This window comes from Aythya marila, assembly GCF_965140915.1.
Source record: "Aythya marila genome assembly, chromosome: 1".
Classification (NCBI taxonomy): domain Eukaryota; kingdom Metazoa; phylum Chordata; class Aves; order Anseriformes; family Anatidae; genus Aythya; species Aythya marila.
The window spans coordinates 143223036-143243469 of NC_139042.1; the positions used below are offsets into that span (position 1 = coordinate 143223036).

General features: G+C 41.8%; 2 protein-coding genes across 11 annotated transcripts in view; one reads left to right on the forward strand and one right to left on the reverse strand.

The window, feature by feature from the left end:
- Positions 1-19: 19 nt before the first annotated feature.
- Positions 20-15353, forward strand: RAD52 (RAD52 homolog, DNA repair protein). 2 transcript variants are annotated; one of them, XM_082751682.1, is made up of 13 exons: positions 20-47; positions 1882-2009; positions 5229-5317; positions 6614-6715; positions 7261-7354; positions 8690-8757; positions 9037-9155; positions 9244-9319; positions 12206-12402; positions 12613-12749; positions 13374-13454; positions 13993-14238; positions 14533-15352. In XM_082751682.1, the coding sequence occupies exons 3-13, from the start codon at positions 5231-5233 to the stop codon at positions 14589-14591; spliced, it is 1266 nt and encodes a 421-aa protein (XP_082607808.1). In that variant the 5' UTR covers positions 20-47; positions 1882-2009; positions 5229-5230; the 3' UTR covers positions 14592-15352. The 2 variants fall into 2 exon arrangements, with proteins under 2 accessions (XP_082607808.1, XP_082607809.1); XM_082751683.1 differs by lacking the exon at positions 13374-13454 and having other exon boundaries at positions 14533-15353.
- A 1989-nt stretch (positions 15354-17342) lies between these two features.
- LOC309877587 (serine/threonine-protein kinase WNK1-like) overlaps positions 17343-20434 on the reverse strand; it is a 106488-nt gene continuing 103396 nt past the window's right edge. For all 9 annotated transcript variants that reach the window (XM_082759065.1, XM_082759062.1, XM_082759061.1 and 6 more), the window contains one exon: positions 17343-20295. In XM_082759065.1, coding sequence (XP_082615191.1) covers positions 19981-20295 — 315 coding nt within the window. In that variant the 3' untranslated portion in view covers positions 17343-19980. The remainder of the gene's footprint in view (positions 20296-20434) is intronic.

Sequence of the window (20434 nt, forward strand, 5' to 3'; positions counted from 1 at the left end):
CGCCCCTTCCTGCGAGCAGGCGGCGGCGGCGGCCGGGCCCGGCACAGGTACGGGGCGGGAGGGGAGGGGAGGGGGCGGCCGTTGGTGGGCGCGCGGGGCGGCCGTTGGGAGGCCGTTGGAGCCCGCCCCGCCGCGGGGCTCAGCCCCTGCGCAGCGGCTGCCCGCGAGCACCGTCACGCAGGGGGTGCTTCCCCGCTGCTGAGAGGAGTTAAAAAGCCTCTCCTCGCTTTTCTTTTCTTGAAACATGAAGCAGTCTGGCTGCTTTTAGAAAGAAGTATCCCTACATAAATAATGTATTCTTAGGTATTTGAGGAATATTCTTGCCAGATCTTTTCTCCAGAACGAGCGCCTTTCTTTCCATAGAATCATTTACGTTTAAAAGCCTCCAGGACCATCTGGCCCAACCGTCCCCTACCACCAGTGTCACCCACTGACCATGTCCCCAAGCACCACGTCCAGCCTCTCCTTGAACACCCCCAGGGACAGTGACTCCACCACCTCCCTGGGCAACCCGTCCCAGTGCCTGGCTGCTCTTCCTGAGGAGAAATGTCTCCTCATTGCCAGCCTGAACCTCCCCTGGCACAACTTGAGGCCATTCCCTCCAGTCCTGTCACTAGTTATCCGCAAGAAGAGGCCAACCCCAGCTCCCCACACCTTCCTTTCAGGTACCTGTAGCAAGCAATGAGGTCTCCCCTGAGCCTCCTCTTCCCCAGACCAAACACCCCCAGCTCCCTCAGCTGCTCCTCACAGGACTTGAGCTCCAGGGCCTTCACCAGCTTCACAGACCTTCTCTAGACACGCTCCAGGGCCTCGATGTCCTTCTTGTAGCGAGGGGCCCAAAACTGAACACAGCACTCGAGGTGCAGCCTCACCAGGGCAGAGTACAGGGGGACGATCACCTCCTGGTCCCACTGGCTGCACTATTCCTGATCCAAGCCAGGATGCTGTTGGCCTTCTTGGCCACCCAGGCACACTGCTGGCTCATCCGTCTTTACAAATGTGAAATGAGTTGTTCAGGAGTGAATTGTTCACATTTTGTTTTTGTAACTGTGAGGTGTTCAAGTTTCACACCCGGAAAAAAGCTTGTGTGCCAAACAAATTGTTTCTCCTTTCCTAAAGTTCTGTCTGTTGTCACAATAAGAGATCGCCTCTTGTAAACCTAGCTCATCATTTGTTATAAGAGATATTTTCCTTTATAATTTCATTAAAAGATTCTTTGGGAGTGAGTGCCAGGTAATTCATTCGATGAAACATCTTCTTACAAAATTATGTAGTAATGCAAATAAAGTGAGAAGTGACATGAGGTACCTATATTCTTAGAAAGCAAATAAATGACAAATTTAGAACATTTTGGAATGGTCTGTGCTGGTATTGATGTATTTTTAACCAATAAAACTTTGTGGATCCTTTGCAGGCAAAAGTGACAATGGGGCACAATTTTAAAACAGTGAACAGAATCGTGTAGGAGTGAAGTAATTTATACCTAACATAGCTATTAAGAATGCTTAATAGTCATGCATGCCCTAAAACCAGAACAATATGCAGTCTCAAGCACAGCAACACATACGTTAAACTAATCCGTTTGTATTGGAAGTGGGTTTGTAATTGCAGGGGAGGTAGGGTCCTATAACTGCTTTCAACTGATGTATTGATGTTCACAAAGGCTGTCATAACAGGAAACTCACCATAATGGGGAGATAATTTTCTTATCCTGTGTTCCAGAAATGCAGGAATTTACTGGATAGGCTTCATTTCAGATATTGGATGGTTTTGCATATTCTTAAAGAGAAACACTCCCTCACAAATTTACCAAGTTTATATGCTGAAGCTGGATAAAGGTTATAAAAATCTTTATGAATTATTGTGTTGTGGTTTGTGCAGGGAGGGTGTCATCATCCCAGACATTCCAGAAGTAAACCCAGTCCTGTCTGATAAACCTGAGGGTTAAAGGGATTTGCTTCTGAAGACACACACACAAATTCCACTGAATTAACTGGGACTGCTTGAAGGTACGTCAAATCTGAAACGTGCGTAACTGAGGAGAAATTGTTAACATTGTGTTCCTATGCCTTGAAAGCAAATATGTTTTAACTACTGCAGACAGCACAAACTTTCTGTGTTAGATGTTTTCATTCTCTTTTTGGAGTGCTTTTACTGTAAAACATAGCCTAGGTCAACAGCAGTGAGAGGCATTGATAGGGTATAGGCAAGCATCAGAGGCCAACACCCAGATTTTTCTCAGCAGCTGCTCCGTTCACTACCCCCATACAAACCAATACGCTCTTTAGAGTGCTGCTGAAAATTAATATTTCATAGCTGGTTTCCCCAAACAGCCTTTTTTTGATTGAATACCTAATTTGTTGAAATTTTAAGCTTTTGCTATTGACGTTTTTAAAAAGCAACATTAAACACAATAGTGGTAAAAGCTGTTAAGATTCTTTGCCTGTTCTAGCCTACCAAGGCTGTGTTCTGCAGCGTTGTGCAACGTCTGTAGTCTTATGTGTGTTTTTCTCAGCGATAAGAAAACTTTCTGAGAATATTAGCAGTTAAAATGAAAACAATTCCCCGTAAATACTAAACAATGGTCACAGATGTAATAAATTATAATTACTAGGTATCTCTAAACCATCCTCTAAATCATCTCCATACAGGGCAAGAATACATGAACTTGAATTTGTAGTATTTAAAGGCAGATTGAAACTATGGCTTTTTAGAACTGGTTAATGCATCAGGAAATCTCCTACCGCTGCCCTGGAGGGTATTTGAGGCTCTTTTGTTCTCTAGTCAATAGCTTATCCTTATTATCTACTTCAATATTTTGATGTTTCATGTGAGTTAAAATATACAGCAAGAAGGGGAGTGAGGAAACAGCATCCTACTGAGGAGTGGAAATCTTGCCTTTCCTGGTTCCGGTGTCGAGGGAGATTTATAATTCCATTTGCAGAATTAACATTTCTTTCTTCTGAACTCCTGCTCAAATAATTTTGAAATTGAAGTCCTGTCACTTTGAAATGTTCTGAGAATTGCTTGGAGGCTTAAAGCCTTGCTGTGCTGCGTTTCACCAGCTTGAAAAAAGAAATCACATTACTCCAGTAGAATGTTTGGCTTAAACAAGATTCACAGCTGAAGCAAACTGTTGGTACAAGCAAAGCCTGAAACTAAACCAGCATCAGCTGTCTCATTCACACAAGCTGTACAGTAAATCATAACTTGAATACAAACCACTGACATGTTTAAACTGTTTATTGCAAAGACGTATACTGCTAGAATTTTCTAGTGGAATCCGATCCATTAGATTAAAACCATATGATGTGATGCTATTTTTAGTGGAATTCTGTTTCCTCATTCTCATTCAAAATCAACCCCCATACCTTATTCAGAGTTTTGTTAAAGCTATATCTCGTTTTAGAATTTAAACTGACAATGGTGCACACCTGATAAAAACTTAAAGGGTTTAATACTGATTTCAGTTAAAGCAGTATTACTTCAAACTGGCACCCACCTGCTGTGTATATAGATTTGTGGCAAACTGCTAACAGGGCTGTGTAGGCACATGCACACATTTCTTTCATTGTTTTTTTCTCCCACAGGCTTTATACCGATTAGGATCTGATTTAGGCTGCCTGGAGTGAAAAAATATGCAGTATTATTCAAACTTTGATTTCCTCCACCACTCCCTCACCTCTTTTTTTCTCTCCCTAAATGTCTCCCTGCTATGGATGCAGTGGACTCTGCTTAAAAAGGCGAATAGCCTACTTAAATCACGAGTACATCTCCTGGTAATATGAATTTCTATATGTTCTGTTCCAAAACCAAATATGCTAACCACAAATTGCAGCTAACCTTTGATTGCAACATATTTAACTGTATAAGCTCTGTGCAATTACACAACTATGGGACAAAAGGTAAATAATTGTAGCCAAGCAAAATTAAGGAGAAGTTGAGCTACACCTGGTATAATTATCGGTATTCACACTTGCCGAGGAAACGGCTACTATCCTTTTTTTCTGAAAACTGTTTCTAAGTTCTTACTAAAAATTTGGATTCCTTGTTTAGAGATCAGAAAAACAACTTGTTTGAAAAAATGCTGAACGTAAAGTACAGTAGCAAAACATAATATTTATTAGGCTCCTACTGACTGTCAAATATCACTATCTGTAGAGGAATTTAAACTTTATCCAACTGTTTTGATATCCCATCTGTCCTGTGTGTAGATTGACTTGCCTTATATTTGTGTTGTATACAGAAGTCTTACGGACTGATAGACTAAAGCCAGCTGTACTCAGCATTTGTGTAAATACAATCGGGATTGCCTCTGTGGGCTTATACCAAAGTGTTGCTGTATAAGGTCAGCACTACTTCTCCAGCAGCACAGTGGAGTGGAAGCCCAGTTACCACTGGGCAATTGTTGGATACTGACTTGGAAAAGGGTGCCATCTACTGAGTTATCAGCACAGCTTCTTAAAATGTGTTCTGTACAGCTTCTGTATGATTTTCAATTCTATGTGGTTTATGTGATACCGTCATAACCCAACGCAGTTATAGTCAAAACAATCTAAAATGGAGATGAACAAGTCAGGGTATGGACAAGTACAATTTTAGAAAGTTCTTCCTGCTTTTTATCAAAGTATTGGTGAATACTGAAAGCAATGTAGGAAGACAGTGGTGAAGGATCTGAAAAACTGAGATGTTTTGGTTTTCCTTACCTAGAATGGTACAATGCATTCACGCTTATCTAAAAGGAAAAAAATATATATATACATATATATGTTACCAGTTTCATATTCAGAATAATGACTCAAAACATTTTGCTGGTGTTGTTCTAGTCTGATCTTATATGAGATCCAGATGCTGTGGAATTTTTACTTATTTATTTTACTAGCAAAAATAATATATTTGTTCTTTAAATAAAATAATCATTTAATTCAATTCAAGCTCACCCTCATTGTTTTTAATGAAGGACCAGAGCAGCACCTCTGCTTCTCGGATGAAGCTAGCTATTTCTGCCTACATGGTATAACATATTTAAGAAGAAGAATTTCAACTGTTACAAAACATCACAATTTCTAATTGGTCCTGCAGAAGTTCCATGGAGTTAGAATTATAACATTGATGTCTAATCTATTGCAGTGGACTCAGCGCTTGCTGCGCATTGGACTTCAACACCTTTTTGACATGTCTTCATATGGACTGTTATTTTCAGTGTTTGTATTTTCTTTTATCTTCAGGGATGCCTGAAAGTCAAGGGAAAGACAGTGAAAGCCACATCAGCAGCAGCAGTTCCAGCACTAGCAATTCAGTTGCTCACTTTGGACAGGTCAGTTCCTTTGTCCTGAGAGGGAAGTGGAAGTTCTGTGCTTGCACTTCTGGAAATCTGCTCTACATATTTATTTTCTCCTTTTAAAGTTGGATGCTGTGCCATAAAATGGCTCATTTTATTCTCTTGTATTGGAGGCGGCTTGGCTCATGTTCACACACATTCTCAGTACTGGTTCAGAAAAGTAAACTGTTTTCATTCACCTACTTAAAATAAATAAATTGGGGAAAAATGTACAATAATCAATTTTCCTTTTTGGCAGTGAATTCCCTTTCCCACGATAGGCATTTATATGTAGTTTCTTAATGTGCACGTACATTCTCCATTTTTCCTTACATCTTCTAGTAACAAGTTCACATTCTAGTACCAGAAAAAGACCAAGTTATTCCCTTAAGTTAAACAGAACCAAAGATAAATGCGTGAGGTTTGGCAGGCACTAGAACTAAATGGCACATACACACTGTCAAATACTGTTCTACTGAGTGATGAGGCAGCCAATATATGAATACACAATACTTATGATACAGGTGGTGAAATCTTTGTTCTGTCCCACATTGTAGTGTAGCAGCACTAGCTTTATAATGTTTGAATTCTTAAACATGCAATTAGGCCTCTCTAACCTTTGCAGAACGTAAACTGTATTTCTGCTAACACATACAGCAAAAGTTACAACACTCTGGGCTTCCTAATGATACCAATGATGCTGGAGTTACCCAGAGGACCTTCCCTGCACTAGGGGAATATGCTGAACACTACTCAATAAATTTCTAGTTTGACTGGTTGCCTGAGCTGCTGTCCTCTTTGCCTTTGATGGAATATGGTGATAGAGTAAGGTTAAACGTTGGTTTTGTTGGAGTTTTTAGAGATACTTTTCCTGTGAAGAATTATATTTTATTTTTGAGAGGTATGTACAAATATATACGTGTATGCTTATGTTAGGCAGCCATGACTAAGACTATGACCACATTAAGATTTTGATAGGACACTAACAGACCTGTCTCATTTAAGTTCTTCTAATGTAAGTGATTCTTATGAAAAATGGAAAAAAAAATGCTACAGTTTAATAATTAGTGCTTGTATACATGTGACCCCAAGAATAAGGGGAAAAAAAAAACAATATAATGCACAAGTGTGTACACACACCCCAACTTGTCAGTTACACCGTGATTCTAAAAATGGATCATACACCTCTTAAAAGGACAGTATTTGGAAAAAATGGAATTAAGAATTGAAATGAGGAGAAGAGGGGGAGCTAATATGGAGGGAATGAGAAATTTTGTCTTTGTTTTTATCAAGTGTCAATATACAGCAAGTGAGTATCAAGCTATCCAGCATGCTCTTCGTCAGAAACTGGGTCCGGAATATATCAGCAGTCGACAGGCTGGAGGAGGACAAAAGGTAGGAATAAACTTGCAGAGATATTTCAACTCACTTTTTTCTTTTCCAGAAGAACCACTGTAAAAATAATAAATAAAATGTTTTTGAAATTAATTTCCCACTGGTAGTGCAATATGCAGATATTAACGTAAAATAAGGATAGAATGAACTCTGGCTTTAACTTAGCCATAGGTCCTTATACACTTTAGGAAAAGCCACTTTTTAGTGCTTCATCCTTTAAAAGGGAATATTTGTCTACTTGTAGAACGTTAAGTTTTTTTTTTCCAGAACTGGAATATATGAATCATTATATGACATTAGATGTATTTTTACCTCTTTAGCACCTGCTACCTCTACTTCCATTAATTCACTTCTATTTTCAGTCATTTCCCCCCACCACAGTTGTTATCAGGAGAAGGTGAACCTAAATCTGTACCATCATTCACATTATCCTAAATTTAGCTGTGGTTCTTCAGTGTAAGATGATCTGTGTAATTTCTTTTTAAAATAAATCATGTATGTATGTGTGCATATGTGCATATATGTACGTGTGCCTTTCTTTTCAGGTCTGCTACATTGAGGGTCACAAGGTGATTAGTCTGGCTAATGAGATGTTTGGCTTCAATGGCTGGGCTCATTCAGTCACTCAACAGAATGTTGGTAAGTACCTCTTTAGGATTAAAAAATAAATAAAAAATCTGTCTTGTTTCACTATGAACCCCTGAAGGAAAAGTCTTTCAAATAAGGACAATGGTATCTATCCAAGAACACGATCACTTATGTGTTTCTTGGTATGTACTTTAAGTGTTAGAACCTGGCAAAAGGCATGTGGAATTTTCAGGTGTCTTAGTAGCAGGTAAGAATGAGAGAAATTTAATTATAATGTAGGTTTTCTTTTCTGTTTAGCTCTTACACAGGAATATGTCAAATTAATTATTCTAAGGGTGTTGATTAGAATAGCTAATAAAGTTTTCTGATCTCTGTGGGAACACCCAGTCAAGAGTTACAACAATTAAACCATTTGTTTTAACACCCAGCAGCCCTGAGCCTACTGTCATTCTCACCTGGAACGTTTACATTCTAAAAAGTATCTCTGAGTTAATATTCCCCTAATCTTTAGTGACTTTTTCTTTTTTCCCTACCGATTCCTCTTCTATATTTGTAGCAGAAAGCTTTGAAAAAACACTTTCTAGGAAATGATATTCGGATGTTCTTAAAGCTTAAGCTTCCCGTCCTGAAAGTTGAAATAGTGGCTGCTAAAGAAGCATTGTCCTTGCAGATCTGTTATGCTTAGGCCCAGGTCAAGTTGTTGAAGTAGCTCAAGCCAGCTGATTGAATGTACATCTTTGCTTTTCTGCCCCACTCACTGCCACCCCATCCCCACCCCACCGCATGCCACCCCCCAGACTTTCAGGAATATTTCATATTCCTTTCAGGAATATTTCATATATCTGGCTGGTAGATTCTAGACATAGAACAGGTTATTTCTTGTTTTTTCACCTAGTATGTACCACTTTATTTTTTTCTTTTCAGTCAAGATAAGATTGATATCGTTCAAACTTTTTTTTTTTTCCCCAAATTATCTTATAATAAGTCAAGCCTTAGCAGTTCAGAGACAGAAGATTGTTATACTTGTTTATAAACCCATGTATCAAAAAGTGATTGCACCTTTGTCAGGTTTACAAAACAATTGACCAAGCGGACTAGATGAGTGCAGAAGTTTATATGCATAATACCAGGGTGCAAGTGTTTGGCAGGTCTAGATGCTGATAACCAGAAAACATAGCATAACATACAGCATATATTCAAGTTATTAACTGTAGGCTGAGAATGATATCTTGTAAATCATGCTCCATTTTGTAAAAGACACAGTATCTCGGGCCCATTCAGCGAGTGTGCTGCAGGTTTACAAATATCCTGAAGAAATAAATTAAGATCTACATGTGGATCAGAAGTCTTTTCTGTTATTTAGGATGTTACATTTTTTCCCCCCAGATTTTGTTGACCTCAACAATGGCAGGTTCTATGTGGGGGTTTGTGCGTTTGTGAAAGTTCAGCTTAAGGTAAGTGGCTTTTTGTTTACTCTGGCTATAGCTGAGCAATTGCTTAAGGCTGGGAAAGAAAGTTGATGCGTTGGTCAGGCTGTGGTTCTCAAAAATATTGCTGTATACCAGAGAATATAGCAGCGCCTATAACATTGACCTTGTTATAGAATATCCAGCTAAGAGTGAATAATCAGGCTTAGGAAAGCACAACATCTAATGAGAAGTGATAGATGTGCAGAATCTCCCTTATACTTAGCTGTTTGTTGCTTTGTGTTTTTTTTTTAAATCTTACTGCAGGATGGGTCATACCATGAAGATGTAGGTTATGGAGTCAGTGAAGGCCTTAAGTCCAAGGCCTTGTCCTTAGAGAAAGCAAGAAAGGAGGCAGTAACAGATGGACTGAAGAGGGCGCTCAAGTAAGTGAAGATCAGTACTTGTACATTTGCAGAAGGGAATTGAGAATTAACTTGTTTTCAGTGACAATGAACTGTCTTTGTTTCTCAGGTGCTTTGGGAATGCTCTTGGGAACTGCATCCTAGACAAAAACTACCTACAAGCTGTGAATAAGCTTCCACGTCAGGTGCAGTACATGGACTTTTACAGCGGGGACTGTTAGATATTGATTGTTCCTGATCATTCATGTTAAAAGGAATGTAATAACATAAATGCAACTTATTCCTGAATATTTCCTGATATGACACCCACAGCCTTTCTGTGCTAGTTTGATTGCATGAACTCTCTCTTACTGAGTTGTTCCCTAGCATTTTACCAGAGCTACTCCAAAGTTTAACCATTGGCATTAGGCAAGCTTACTGTGGTGAGGAAACAGTATTCTACTCAAGATCTTATTGTGCCATTTGGTGCCATGTTGTTTGAGTCTCTCTTTAGTGCCAGTAATGCATACAGTTACATCTGTGTTCATAACACGTTAAATGCTACACCAGCAATCGTTCACTCTTTAAACTAGCTTTTTCTAGGTGTCATCTCCTACACGAGCCCATTTAAGCTTTCTCAGTTTCACCAACTCATTTCATCACTCTCATCCAGCCACTTGTGCTTGTTCATCAGCAATGATACCACTGTCATTCATAGACATATCACAAATGAAATTGAAATCCTTGGGAGAATAGTGTTTGTCAAGGTAGCATGCATGTTATTTTGCCCTGTATAAGACAAGAGGCAAAACTGTTCTTTGTTTGTTCTCATTGACAGTGGTAGCACAATCTAATTTATTACTTACTTGGAATTTTAAAATCAGATTTATATGACATATTACTCTCATTGCTGGACTTTTTCAGGAATCAAAAAAAGGATAGGAGTTGACTTCATACAGTGACACAATAGGCAGTTGCTGGAAGAGGTGATAAGAGGTTGTAGGCAGGGCAGAAGAATAGCCAGACAGTGCATCTATTATCTGCATGACCTACCTTCAAACAGATAAAGCTCCTGTGTGCATTTCTGCAAAATCAGGACAATTTCATTTAGTCCTGAAGTCTCTCAAGGTGACAGCCTGTATGTCAACTGGTGATCAGCAGGCAGAACTGTTCTCTACATTTTAGTGAGCTCTGGCAGAAAATAAGGAGTTTTTCCATAAGAAAGACTTCATCCTTCGAATAAAGTTACTTAAAATTAAGTAAAATCCACACAGTAGCAATATCAGTATGTGTGCTGATGGTTATCTTGTCCCTTCACTAATCATTATTCAAACCTCTGCAAAGCTCTAATGCACATCACCAGCTAGATAGAAGCTATACTTAGCATGCTCATTGCAAAAAAAAGTTCACAGTGTGCCTGTATTTTAGCTCTCAGAGGTCTGTTCATTGTTCTGTTTAGAATAGTTAACAAGTAGTTATTTTGGTAACAGTATTTTTGTACCGTGGTCTCAAGCAAAGTTAGTTTCAAAAGGTGATTTCAACTTTCAGTGTAACCTAGTTGGGTCCTTCCCAATAGAACACTGCAAAATACTAGATGCATTTATGTTACAAGGAACCTAAACATTTAGACTGGATTCTAAAAAACCGTGGCTGTTTCCAGTTGCTTCAAAGTTGTACCACAGAAAAGCAAAAGAGGTAACTGTATTTTCTTCTCATGATACATTAGCAGCACACAAGTGTCCCTGAAACTATCCTCTGCTTGGCTTCAGAATGTGTTGGTACCCAAAATTTGCAACTGAATGAGGAAAGCTGGGTGCATTAGACTTGGCTGCTGGAGAAAAGAGTAGTGTTAGGAAAATACACATTCTAACTTGCTTTAAATGCCTCAATAGTATATACTACTTAGCAAATGGTGTCTCTTTAATATGAGAATAGTTAGCTTGTACAGCTGATGGGTACATGCCGTTACTTTCCCTGCCATCGCTACAGTTGTGAACAGTACGGGTCTTTCTGAACAGTAATAAGCCACGTTACTTCTTGCTTTGCTTTTCAGGCTCCTTACTTACCTTTAGGTTTCAGTTTGCAAGGAAGGAGCTGCAGTTACTCTACCCTCTGAAGTACTAGGTCAAACAGTGAACCTTCCGAGGTAACCAACACCCAGGAGAAATGCCTCTTTTGGAGGTCTCTGATCCAGAGAGAGAAAAAAAATGCGTTGTACATTCTGTCATTGACAAGAGTACTGTAAGCCTATTCTTTCAGAGCTATCACAAAGCATGCTTTGGTATAACATAGCAGCCCGTATTAGTATTAAAGGTGCCCTGGCTGTTAATTAACATTAATCTTGTTAGCTCCTGATGTGTACCAGCTGGGGGCAGTAGGCCCCTAGGCAGTAACCTACCTTGCACGTTGGGGAACAAGCAAGCCTTATACCGCTGCTAATCCATGGAGCTGCATAGGAAAGTTACCTTCATCCTAACGGGATCTACTAAACTCTGCTGGTCGGCCTGGAGCTCTAATATGGCTCTGTCCAGCGAACTTAGGCTGTAGGAACTGGTCCAAATTAAAGATGAAACAGATTTCTGTTTTGCCAGGGTCATTTTCTATTAGTGGCATTGCCACAAACTTATAAAATCACAGAGACAAACCATTCTGTCTTTAATAGAAACGGAGTACCATACCTTCCTCAGTGATCACGTGCTCACAGAGCTATGCAAATGTCTGCCATTGCCCTTTATACACATGTGAAAACAGAACTGGCAAAAGTAACAGACGCCAACAACAGACTTGTGAGACTGAGGAGCTACAGAAGTCTTCCTCTATTCTCAGATGCAGCAAGCACAATATGGGGAGACATGAAATATCTGCCCTGAAGCACTCAACTATTAAGCTGACACAAAGTTGCATGAATTCAGTGATAAACTACATCAGTGATGTATTAAAAATGCATTTGGGTTTCCTATCTTACTGCTCCACTTCGGGCAAACAGAATAAGATTTCCTAACAGTACCATATAGAAAAAGCCTGTGCGTATTTCATAAGTTGATTACAGAAATTTATGAATATATTTCCTTTTTTTTTTTTTTCTTTTGTAGATGCCCCCTGAGTTAGATTTGGACAAAGCTAAAAGACAGGACTACGAGCCTGAAATTGAGAAAGCAAGATACAACAGCTGTTTGGAAAGGCAGAACACAGGATGGAGACAGCATTGCGAGGCAGCATCTACTTGCAAACCTAGTCACACAGAGGCTTCTGTAGTGACAGAAGATCAGAAACAACCAAACAGTTCCAGGTGAGACCACTGCTATAAATTTATTTCACAAGATATGTTTGAAGTTACTGTCCCCTTTAAAACATGGGGATGGCCCAAAGTGGAAGATGCCATAAAATACCAGTTTAGTGGATTTTGCTTGCTGTTATTTCCTTATACAACTTTCTTCATAAAAGATAGTTGCTGGAATCCTATTTTAACTAACTTTGTGCTTACTTGGGGGAGGAGCAGAAATTCAGATTCCTTGGCTATTGAGTGCGATGCCACTTACCAGCGGAAATTGCGCCAAAAGCAGCTACAGCAACAGTTCCGGGAACAGATGGAGAAGAGATGTCAGGTTACAGAAGTCACTCCTGGCAGCAAACAGGGTAAGATGTGGCATTAAAAACTGACAGTTTTAATGATAGCTACTGGCAGGCACGCATTATTCTTAACACAGGAGCCTGACCAGTTTCTTTTGCTTCTGTACCGTACTATCACACACCTTTGAGACCAAAAGAAAGAAGATCATCGTGCTCGTTTCCCCAAATTCTCAAAGTGGCAGGAATGTCATCTCCAAAACTGCATAATTAAAACTGTAACTCTACAACCACTCTAAAGCTTCACGTAGCACAGCCACTGATACCTCTACCATTAACATGCTGCATCACAGCTGAGGCTGTGGCACTTCATTGAGGCTGGCAAACAGACCTTGCATTAACCACTAATATGTTGGTCCTCACTCATGGGGAAGTCTGGACAGCTGTGTTGTAAGCAGGAACTTGGGGGCAGGGTAAAATAGGCTAAAAAAACAGCTTATAGTAATGCAATTGCTCTCACCAGTCATCATCAGCATCTCACCATTCCACATACTGCTTCCAAAATGTAAGCAGCTGTGGGAAAAGGGGGTGCCTGGTGGAACTGGTGATGATCATTTCAGATTATGCTCTGTTAGGGAGGAACAAGAGTTCTTCTGCACTTCTAACTTTAATCCTTGTGTTATCTCTGTCCAGCAACAGCCCATCCTCCTGTAAAACAGGACTCTCCAGCAGCAGTACAACAGGAACTAGCAATAGAAGAAGATTTCTTTGCAGGTCAGCCAAAAATAATTAATAACAGCATGTTAAATCATTAACATTTACATTAACGCTTCAAAGTAGCATAAAGGTAAAAGTTGTGAAGAGGTTGGAGTAATAGAAGTGTGAGTCTGATCCTGAGAGCTTAGCAGTAATAACCTAGCTTGAATAGCAGGAAAACGATATTAAAAGGTATGAAAGATGAGATGCCCATCGCTTTAAGGGGCTTCACAGCATGCCTTTCAGTAGAACATGGTTATACACGTTTGGTAAACCCTTTTCTTAAAGCAGTGCTGCACAGAAACAGAATATCTGCAGGGTCTGGGAGGAAAGTGTCTTTGCTTAACATAACTGGCTGTTTGAGTTGCATACCACAGCATGTGGACATTGCTTAAGTTCAGAGCACAGGGGGTAGTACTGTTCTCTGGTAGTGCACTGACATTTCACTTTTATAGTGGCCACCACGCACTACAGGAGAGTGGGCTGGTCCTGCAGTTATTGTTCATGTAATACCACGCTGTTATCTGTGGTTTCATCATCTTTTCATTCATTCTAGATGATCCTGAACTTTGGGACATTTCCTTGGAGACCACTGATCTGAACAAGATAATGGGTCACAAAATGGCAGGCCCATTAGCTGGACACCAGTCACCAAAAACACCCTGTGGACGTCATCAAATGATTACTCGTAACAGGACCCCTCAGGGAATGAATTACCACAAACCTTCTGCGAGACCTGCACAGCTGCAGCCGTCTGCTGCTCGCATGAGCAACAGCCACGGTGCCGACCAGCACACACCAGGTACGTGCTGTAATAAAATGTCCGTGTTCTTTCTGTCTTACAAACAGCTCCTGACTTTGAAAGCATTGCTAGATTGCTTTGAACGCACTCGTTGGATTATTAATCTGGAGAGGGAGAAACACCCCTCTTTTTTTGGACCTGGCTGCAGACTGCTGTGATAGCGGGCTAGGACAAATATTTTTTCCATCCAACTGTCCTCTGAAGGAAGAGCTAAAGAATGAATCAATGAGCACTTACAGAAGCAGAGAAAAGCTTTAAGAAACTTGCATTTCTCACTGTCTCCCTGTTTCACAGAGCCCAGCCCTCACAGAAGAAGTCAAAGCTTGAAGAAAAGGAGGCTAGAACCTACATAGGACACCTGATGGTATCGTTACCTACATACCGGGTTACATCAGAAGACTGCAGCTGGCTGTTCAAAGTATGTGAGGAAGACTATTAATAGATTGTCCTGTGTGTTACAATGAAGCAACACAGAAGAGGCTAATACAACCAGCAAGAACTTCACCTGCTTTTGGGTTGTGACATGTATCAGATTTTTTCTCTGAACAAGTAATCATTTGTGCCTCTGCAGTATCGACTTGTGGCTCTAGTACAAGCTGGAGTTCCAAGTAATTTGCCTGAAACTGTACCACAAGTAATCCTTAAAATGAGTTGCCATTCATCATTTCTTTCTTCCTCAGTGTTGCATTTCAGCATAGGGGAATGTTTTGTCAATAAAATGAGGGGGTGGGTTACAGTCACACGAAAGCATACATGCTGTGCTCTCCTGGTCCGTGTGGCTGTTTGCAGCTGTGGCAGTGCCTGCCTCCTGTGGAACCCAGCTGTTTCCCCTGGGCGGTCAGAAGCGTTGCCCTGACACAGCTCTGCCTCAGATTCTTCCTCAGCCAGACCCGATTCCTGTCCAGCAGCAGCAGTGCAGCACCGTTGTTCACCTGTGCCAGGGCAGCAGCGTGCTGGGATTGCTGCTGAGGAGTGCATAAAGCATCCCAGGCTGTTCCTTTGGACTCTTTGTAAAATGAATTGGGAGCTGCAGGTTTTTTAAATAAGCTTATAGTCATATTTTTAACACAAAAATAAACATGAAATTTGGAGAAAAAACAACTCCTTGCTCTTCGTGCCTCATTATTATTCAAACAATGACAACTCCTGTCCTGTTTAACGTGCTCAAAGAAGCTAATGTGCTCTGACCAGGTGTGAGCAGGAAGGTAGAGACACCACTGCACACAGCATTTGCTTCAACAGGGGGCAAAGTTTCCAGTGGGTTTTAAACAGAGCAAAGCAGCAGCTATTCCTTCAAATAAGGTCAAAGAAAAAAATTGAGGCAGTGTTTCAGAACTACTCCCATGCCCAGTGTGAGAAGCCCTGCTCTGGAGGGAGCAGTTCTGCTGGGCAGGAACCTGGCAGCACCACGGCAGTGTTCAAGCTGGCACCTGCGCTGGCTGCACGCTCCCTGGCAGGTGGCAGTTTGAGCTCCCCACATGCTGAAGCTGGTTCTGCATTACCCGAGGCCCGGAGGATGGATGATGATGATGCAGCATGGCTGGAAGCTCGAACTGCACCAGGAAAATTTACAAATGTTGATTAATCCAACCCCAAAATTGATGTCAGACTTGAAACAGGCCCTCATTCCGGGGCTTTGCCATTCCTGGGTTATCTGGACGTGCCTCTTAAAGCAATCTGTTACATCTGAGGCAGTAAGCATTTATTCCTGTTCCTCCTGCTTCCCCTTCGCCACTTTTCCTTTTTCCTTACGCAGACTATTACCCACTTAACTCCCAAACAGGACAAAGAACAAGCATTGATTTAACTATGGAAATAGAAGACAAGTTACAGTTAAATGTAACGTATTGTACTTAGAAAATAGTTTCAGATTTCACCAATACTGGTTTCTCTCCAACTCAGGGCTGAGGCTCAGGAAAGAAATACATACCACATGTTTGAGTCATGCACCCACTGTTGAAATAAGATACCTGTAAGGAAGGGAATGCACAGACATACAGCGTTACTGCATTCAACAAAGCCTCCCTCTCCAAGCTTTTACAAGAGAAAAACCTAGAAGTCTAAAACAATTTCATCAGCTTTCTTGACTCCAGAACACTGCAACTGTAGATACGCCTCTGCTAAGAGGAATCATTGCAAAAAAAAAAAAAAAAAAAAAAAAGAAAAAGCAGCGAAGATTATACTTGGAGCTTTTTCTTTAAGGACTTGAGCAGCGTGACTCGTAACAGAAGCCTTTCTTAAAATGGAAAGAAATGCAGCAGTAATTAGTGTTTAGAAATGTCAAATAATTCCTGCAAGTTACAGCTGCTTGAGAATGACTCTGTAAAGTGGTTCTCCTCTTATACCGTACCAGTAGAGTCTCGTATTTGGAGATGGAATTCAGATTAGATCTGGACTACAGTTAGCCCCCCGCACCACAGGTGCTGCTCCCTTCCACCCAAGAGGAGGAGGGTGATGAGCCCAGCAGAAGAGGGAGTGGGACTGTTCCCTGCCAGGGCAGGGGCTTCCCCAGCCCTTTTAGCACCCCTGCTCAGGCTTCATTGCCAAAGAGGAAGCACAGAACCACAGCTGGGCACATTTCACCTGTGCTGCAGGCTGGGAGAGCAGCCAAGTCCCCGAGTGGCCCAGCTATGCGCGGATAACTGCGCGACAATCTCAGCCACGAGCGCTCCCCTACTGCTCTGGGCATTATCCTGCACACCTTCTCCCTCCCTCTTCCTTCACCTCTGGGACTCCTCCTCTCTTAAAGACTCATTCTGTGAACGGCTCTTTGCAGTACCTTGTTCCAGAGAATTTTATCAGAAGGTCCAAGGCTCACTGATTGCTGCTTTTGAGATGTTAAGGGTCTCCTTGGAATGGGTTTCTTGCACTTTCCTGCGATGAACTGGCTAACAGTTACATCACTCCCGGAGCAAGAAGGAAAGGTTGGAACCTGCTGTTCTGCAAGAAAACCCGCCGCTCAGCAAAAGCAGGTTGGGATTATTTCAATGACTTTGTTTGATACTCTACAAAGGTAACAAACGGCAGCACAAAGCGCAGTCGTACAAAAGCGCAGTGCCTGGGTTTAGTGCAAAATATACAACTAACTACTACGGCCAGGGAAGCCCAAAGTTTCAATTCTTTTTATTTTTTTTATTTTTTTTATTTTTTTACAGTGTACATTGTTAAATAATGTAAAGAAAACGCTTGTAATTCAGAAACAGATTTTATGTGGAAAAAGATACTCAAAGTGTAATATTAAACAAAATAATTTAACAGTTCAGTAGCATTAGTTTATTCCTCTAGACTTCAGTTATTCATCCACAGGAGGGGAAGGGGGAATCAATGGTAAATAAAACCAGTTCTTGCATAACATGAAGTGAAAACGACCTCAAACTTATTAGATCAAAATTAAATAACCACGTGCTGCGTTCAGCTGATTACTTCCCCTGTCATGAATATTCCCCTTGTTTCATTACTGCCGCGGGTTTGCAAAACTGCTCCTTTTCCTCCAGCACACCTCTCCCCTCACACTGGGTGTATTCAGGAAACCTCTGCATCCCGTCAGACCAAAGAGCAGAGGTTTTCTCTTCAACTTCAGCAGCAGGAACCCCTGTTTTCTGCCCCCCTTTCCACCACACTCACGCCGTGAGCCTTGAGCCTCCTCTCCTGTAGCTCCAGTCTGCACTTCAGTTACAAAGAATAAACCCCCGAACCTAAGGAACTCGGAGCCCAGCCTCCTTGCCACTGGCTTTCACCCTCAGGCATTCCTCTCCACCTTGTACATGCCCTTGCTGCCAAAACTGCTGTAAAAAAAAAAAAAGTGACAGGAAAGGAATGGATCTTGCGTGTTTCTTTGTAAAAATAAAAGCGAGAACATCCACAGACAGAAAAAAACTCCCTATTAAGGCTCCACGGGGGAACAGCACTCAGGGAAAAAAAAAATAATCAGGCAAGTAACATCTCCTTGATGCACCACCTTCCAGGATACCACTGAGCTACTCCCAAGTACCAGGAAGCAGAACTCTGATCCTTCACAGCTTTTTGCAGCACTACGTAAATACTGGCTGGTATTATTTTTACTTTGAAGAGGAAACCAGTATTTTTAAATATGAAAAGGGAAAATGAACAAAGCAGAAGGTACAGTACAGTTACTAAGAGGTGACAGTTAGCTACAGTCCTGGTACCAGCTTGGAATTTGTTAGTGAACAAAATCATAAATCCTCCAAAATGAGACTGAGGAAACTTCTTGATGCCGGCTGTTTCAAGTGCATCCATTGCCGGCAATGGACGTTGCACCAGGACAGTTTATTCCTGGCTTAAATGGATTTAAAAAAAAAAAAAAAAAAAAAAAAAAAAAAAAAGGAAGAAAAGCAATCCCAGCAGACAAGCCCATGCCAACGAGCAATGGCACCTCTCCCTCAAACCACATCCTGACCAAACATCTTCACCACTTCGCAGGTGGAGTCAAACTGCATCTGAAATGGGACCTTTCCCAAAGACACACGTTCTCCTCAGCCTCTCCATTTCTGATCCAGACCTCCTGCCTCTGTAGACAATATTGGTTAGTCTCAATTTGGCGTCACCCGCAACCCTCCGTCCCACCCCCACCTGGCCCTCATCACACCAGCAACTTCAGATCACCCCTCGGACAAGTTTCCCCCACACGCGGCACCTTGTTCCCATCCCCTGCCTCAATGACTTCGCCCTCCACGCACCTACTCTAAACAGCAACGGTATCGCTAAGAAAACTGCAATGTCCCGGTCTCTAGGTACCAGTAATCCATCCATCCTTCTCTGAACTTGCCCTCCGTCCGCCTCGGGGTCTGCTGGGAAGACGATGCTAACTGCAGAAGCAAGAGAAGTCCAAGGCACTAAAATATCCAGCAAGCATACTGGGAGAACAGACAAGTATTCAAGTACATTAATTTATACAATTTTACATTCACATTTATTTATCTAATACAATGAAAATACAAAGGAAAAAGTTAAAGTGTCTCCAATAAGTATAAGGATATAGCTAGCTTTTTTTCCCATTTTTTTCTTTTTAACTTTTTTAACCCTCTATATTCCACTCATTTTTAAACTACTGTTGTCCAACAACATTTATATATCACAGTGTTTCCACATCAAAACTGATGGTAAGTACATGTCCGCAGGGAACTTTTAAAATTTTTAAACAATTTAAATTGCTCTAATGCTGCAGTCAAAGCTGTTAATATCTTACTTAAAGCAGTAATGACCTATCAAGCACGGGCTGCACTGCAAGTCCATTCATGTGCCCCACCATTCTGGAGCCAAATACAATTGACTGGGGAGAGGGAGAGGAGGGGGATTTGGACAGCTTTTCTCCTGGTCTTGGTTCTTCAGGGAGAGAGGAGAAGTGTGCTAAAGCCTCATGCTAGGATTCAACTCTCCCAATCTCAACACGCGTGGATTCAGCCTCAAACCAGAGAGAAATTTTACAGCAAGACTGCGTTAACTGACCCCAGAACTGATCTTCACAGCTCTCGCTCCACACAAGAGCGGGACCCCTCGAGTCAAAAGAACTGTCCCATCGTAAGGATGCTGATCATCCTCCTCCCCCTTGCAAGCGTGTGGGGAAACCCCCTTTACATAGTTAACAGCAATGGTTGGAAAAGAGAAAATCATTCCCAGTCTGGCAAGCCACCAGTTCATTGCAGCACTAGGAGCTGATACAGGGCCCCGTCTCCCTCCCCATGTCCTGTCCCGAGGTCTGGCCAGCACGGTGTCCGAGCGCGGCTAAGTGGTCCGCAGGTTGGAGCCTGGAGGGTTGCTGATCGATTTCTGCAAACTGCTGATGTTGAAGCTTTGCAAAGATGCGGCACCTACGGGCTGGAACTGGCCAAGTGGCTGCTGTGCTGGACCACCCGTCCCGCTCCACGGAGCGGTGAAGGACGCGGCCGGATAACCATACTGCTGCGGAGGGCACATGGCCTTCGTGAAGGGACCTAAAGAGGTAGCTGATGCTGCAGAGATGGGCGTAGCACCCAGGGAAGATGTCATAGAGATACAGAGCTGACCTGGAGCCGAGAATTTTCTTGCCATTCCAGGGCCCTGAAAGAAAATCCAACCCTTGAGTTACACAACTGCTTAAAATCCACAGGCTATCCCCTCAGCCCTTCCAGATGGATGTTTGCAAGGACACACTATGGCCTTACTCTCCAGTTATCCCCCTTCCCTTTCACAGCATGTA

What these genes read in the sequence shown, in the direction of transcription:
- RAD52 (XM_082751682.1), top strand. Translation starts at nt 5,231, where the DNA reads ATGCCTGAAAGTCAAGGGAAAGACAGTGAAAGCCACATCAGCAGCAGC. An exon ending in GGACTGAAGAGGGCGCTCAA is followed by an intron (nt 9,156 to 9,243) that starts GTAAGTGAAGAT and finishes TTTGTTTCTCAG; the next exon opens with GTGCTTTGGGAATGCTCTTG. An exon ending in AAACAACCAAACAGTTCCAG is followed by an intron (nt 12,403 to 12,612) that starts GTGAGACCACTG and finishes GGGGAGGAGCAG; the next exon opens with AAATTCAGATTCCTTGGCTA.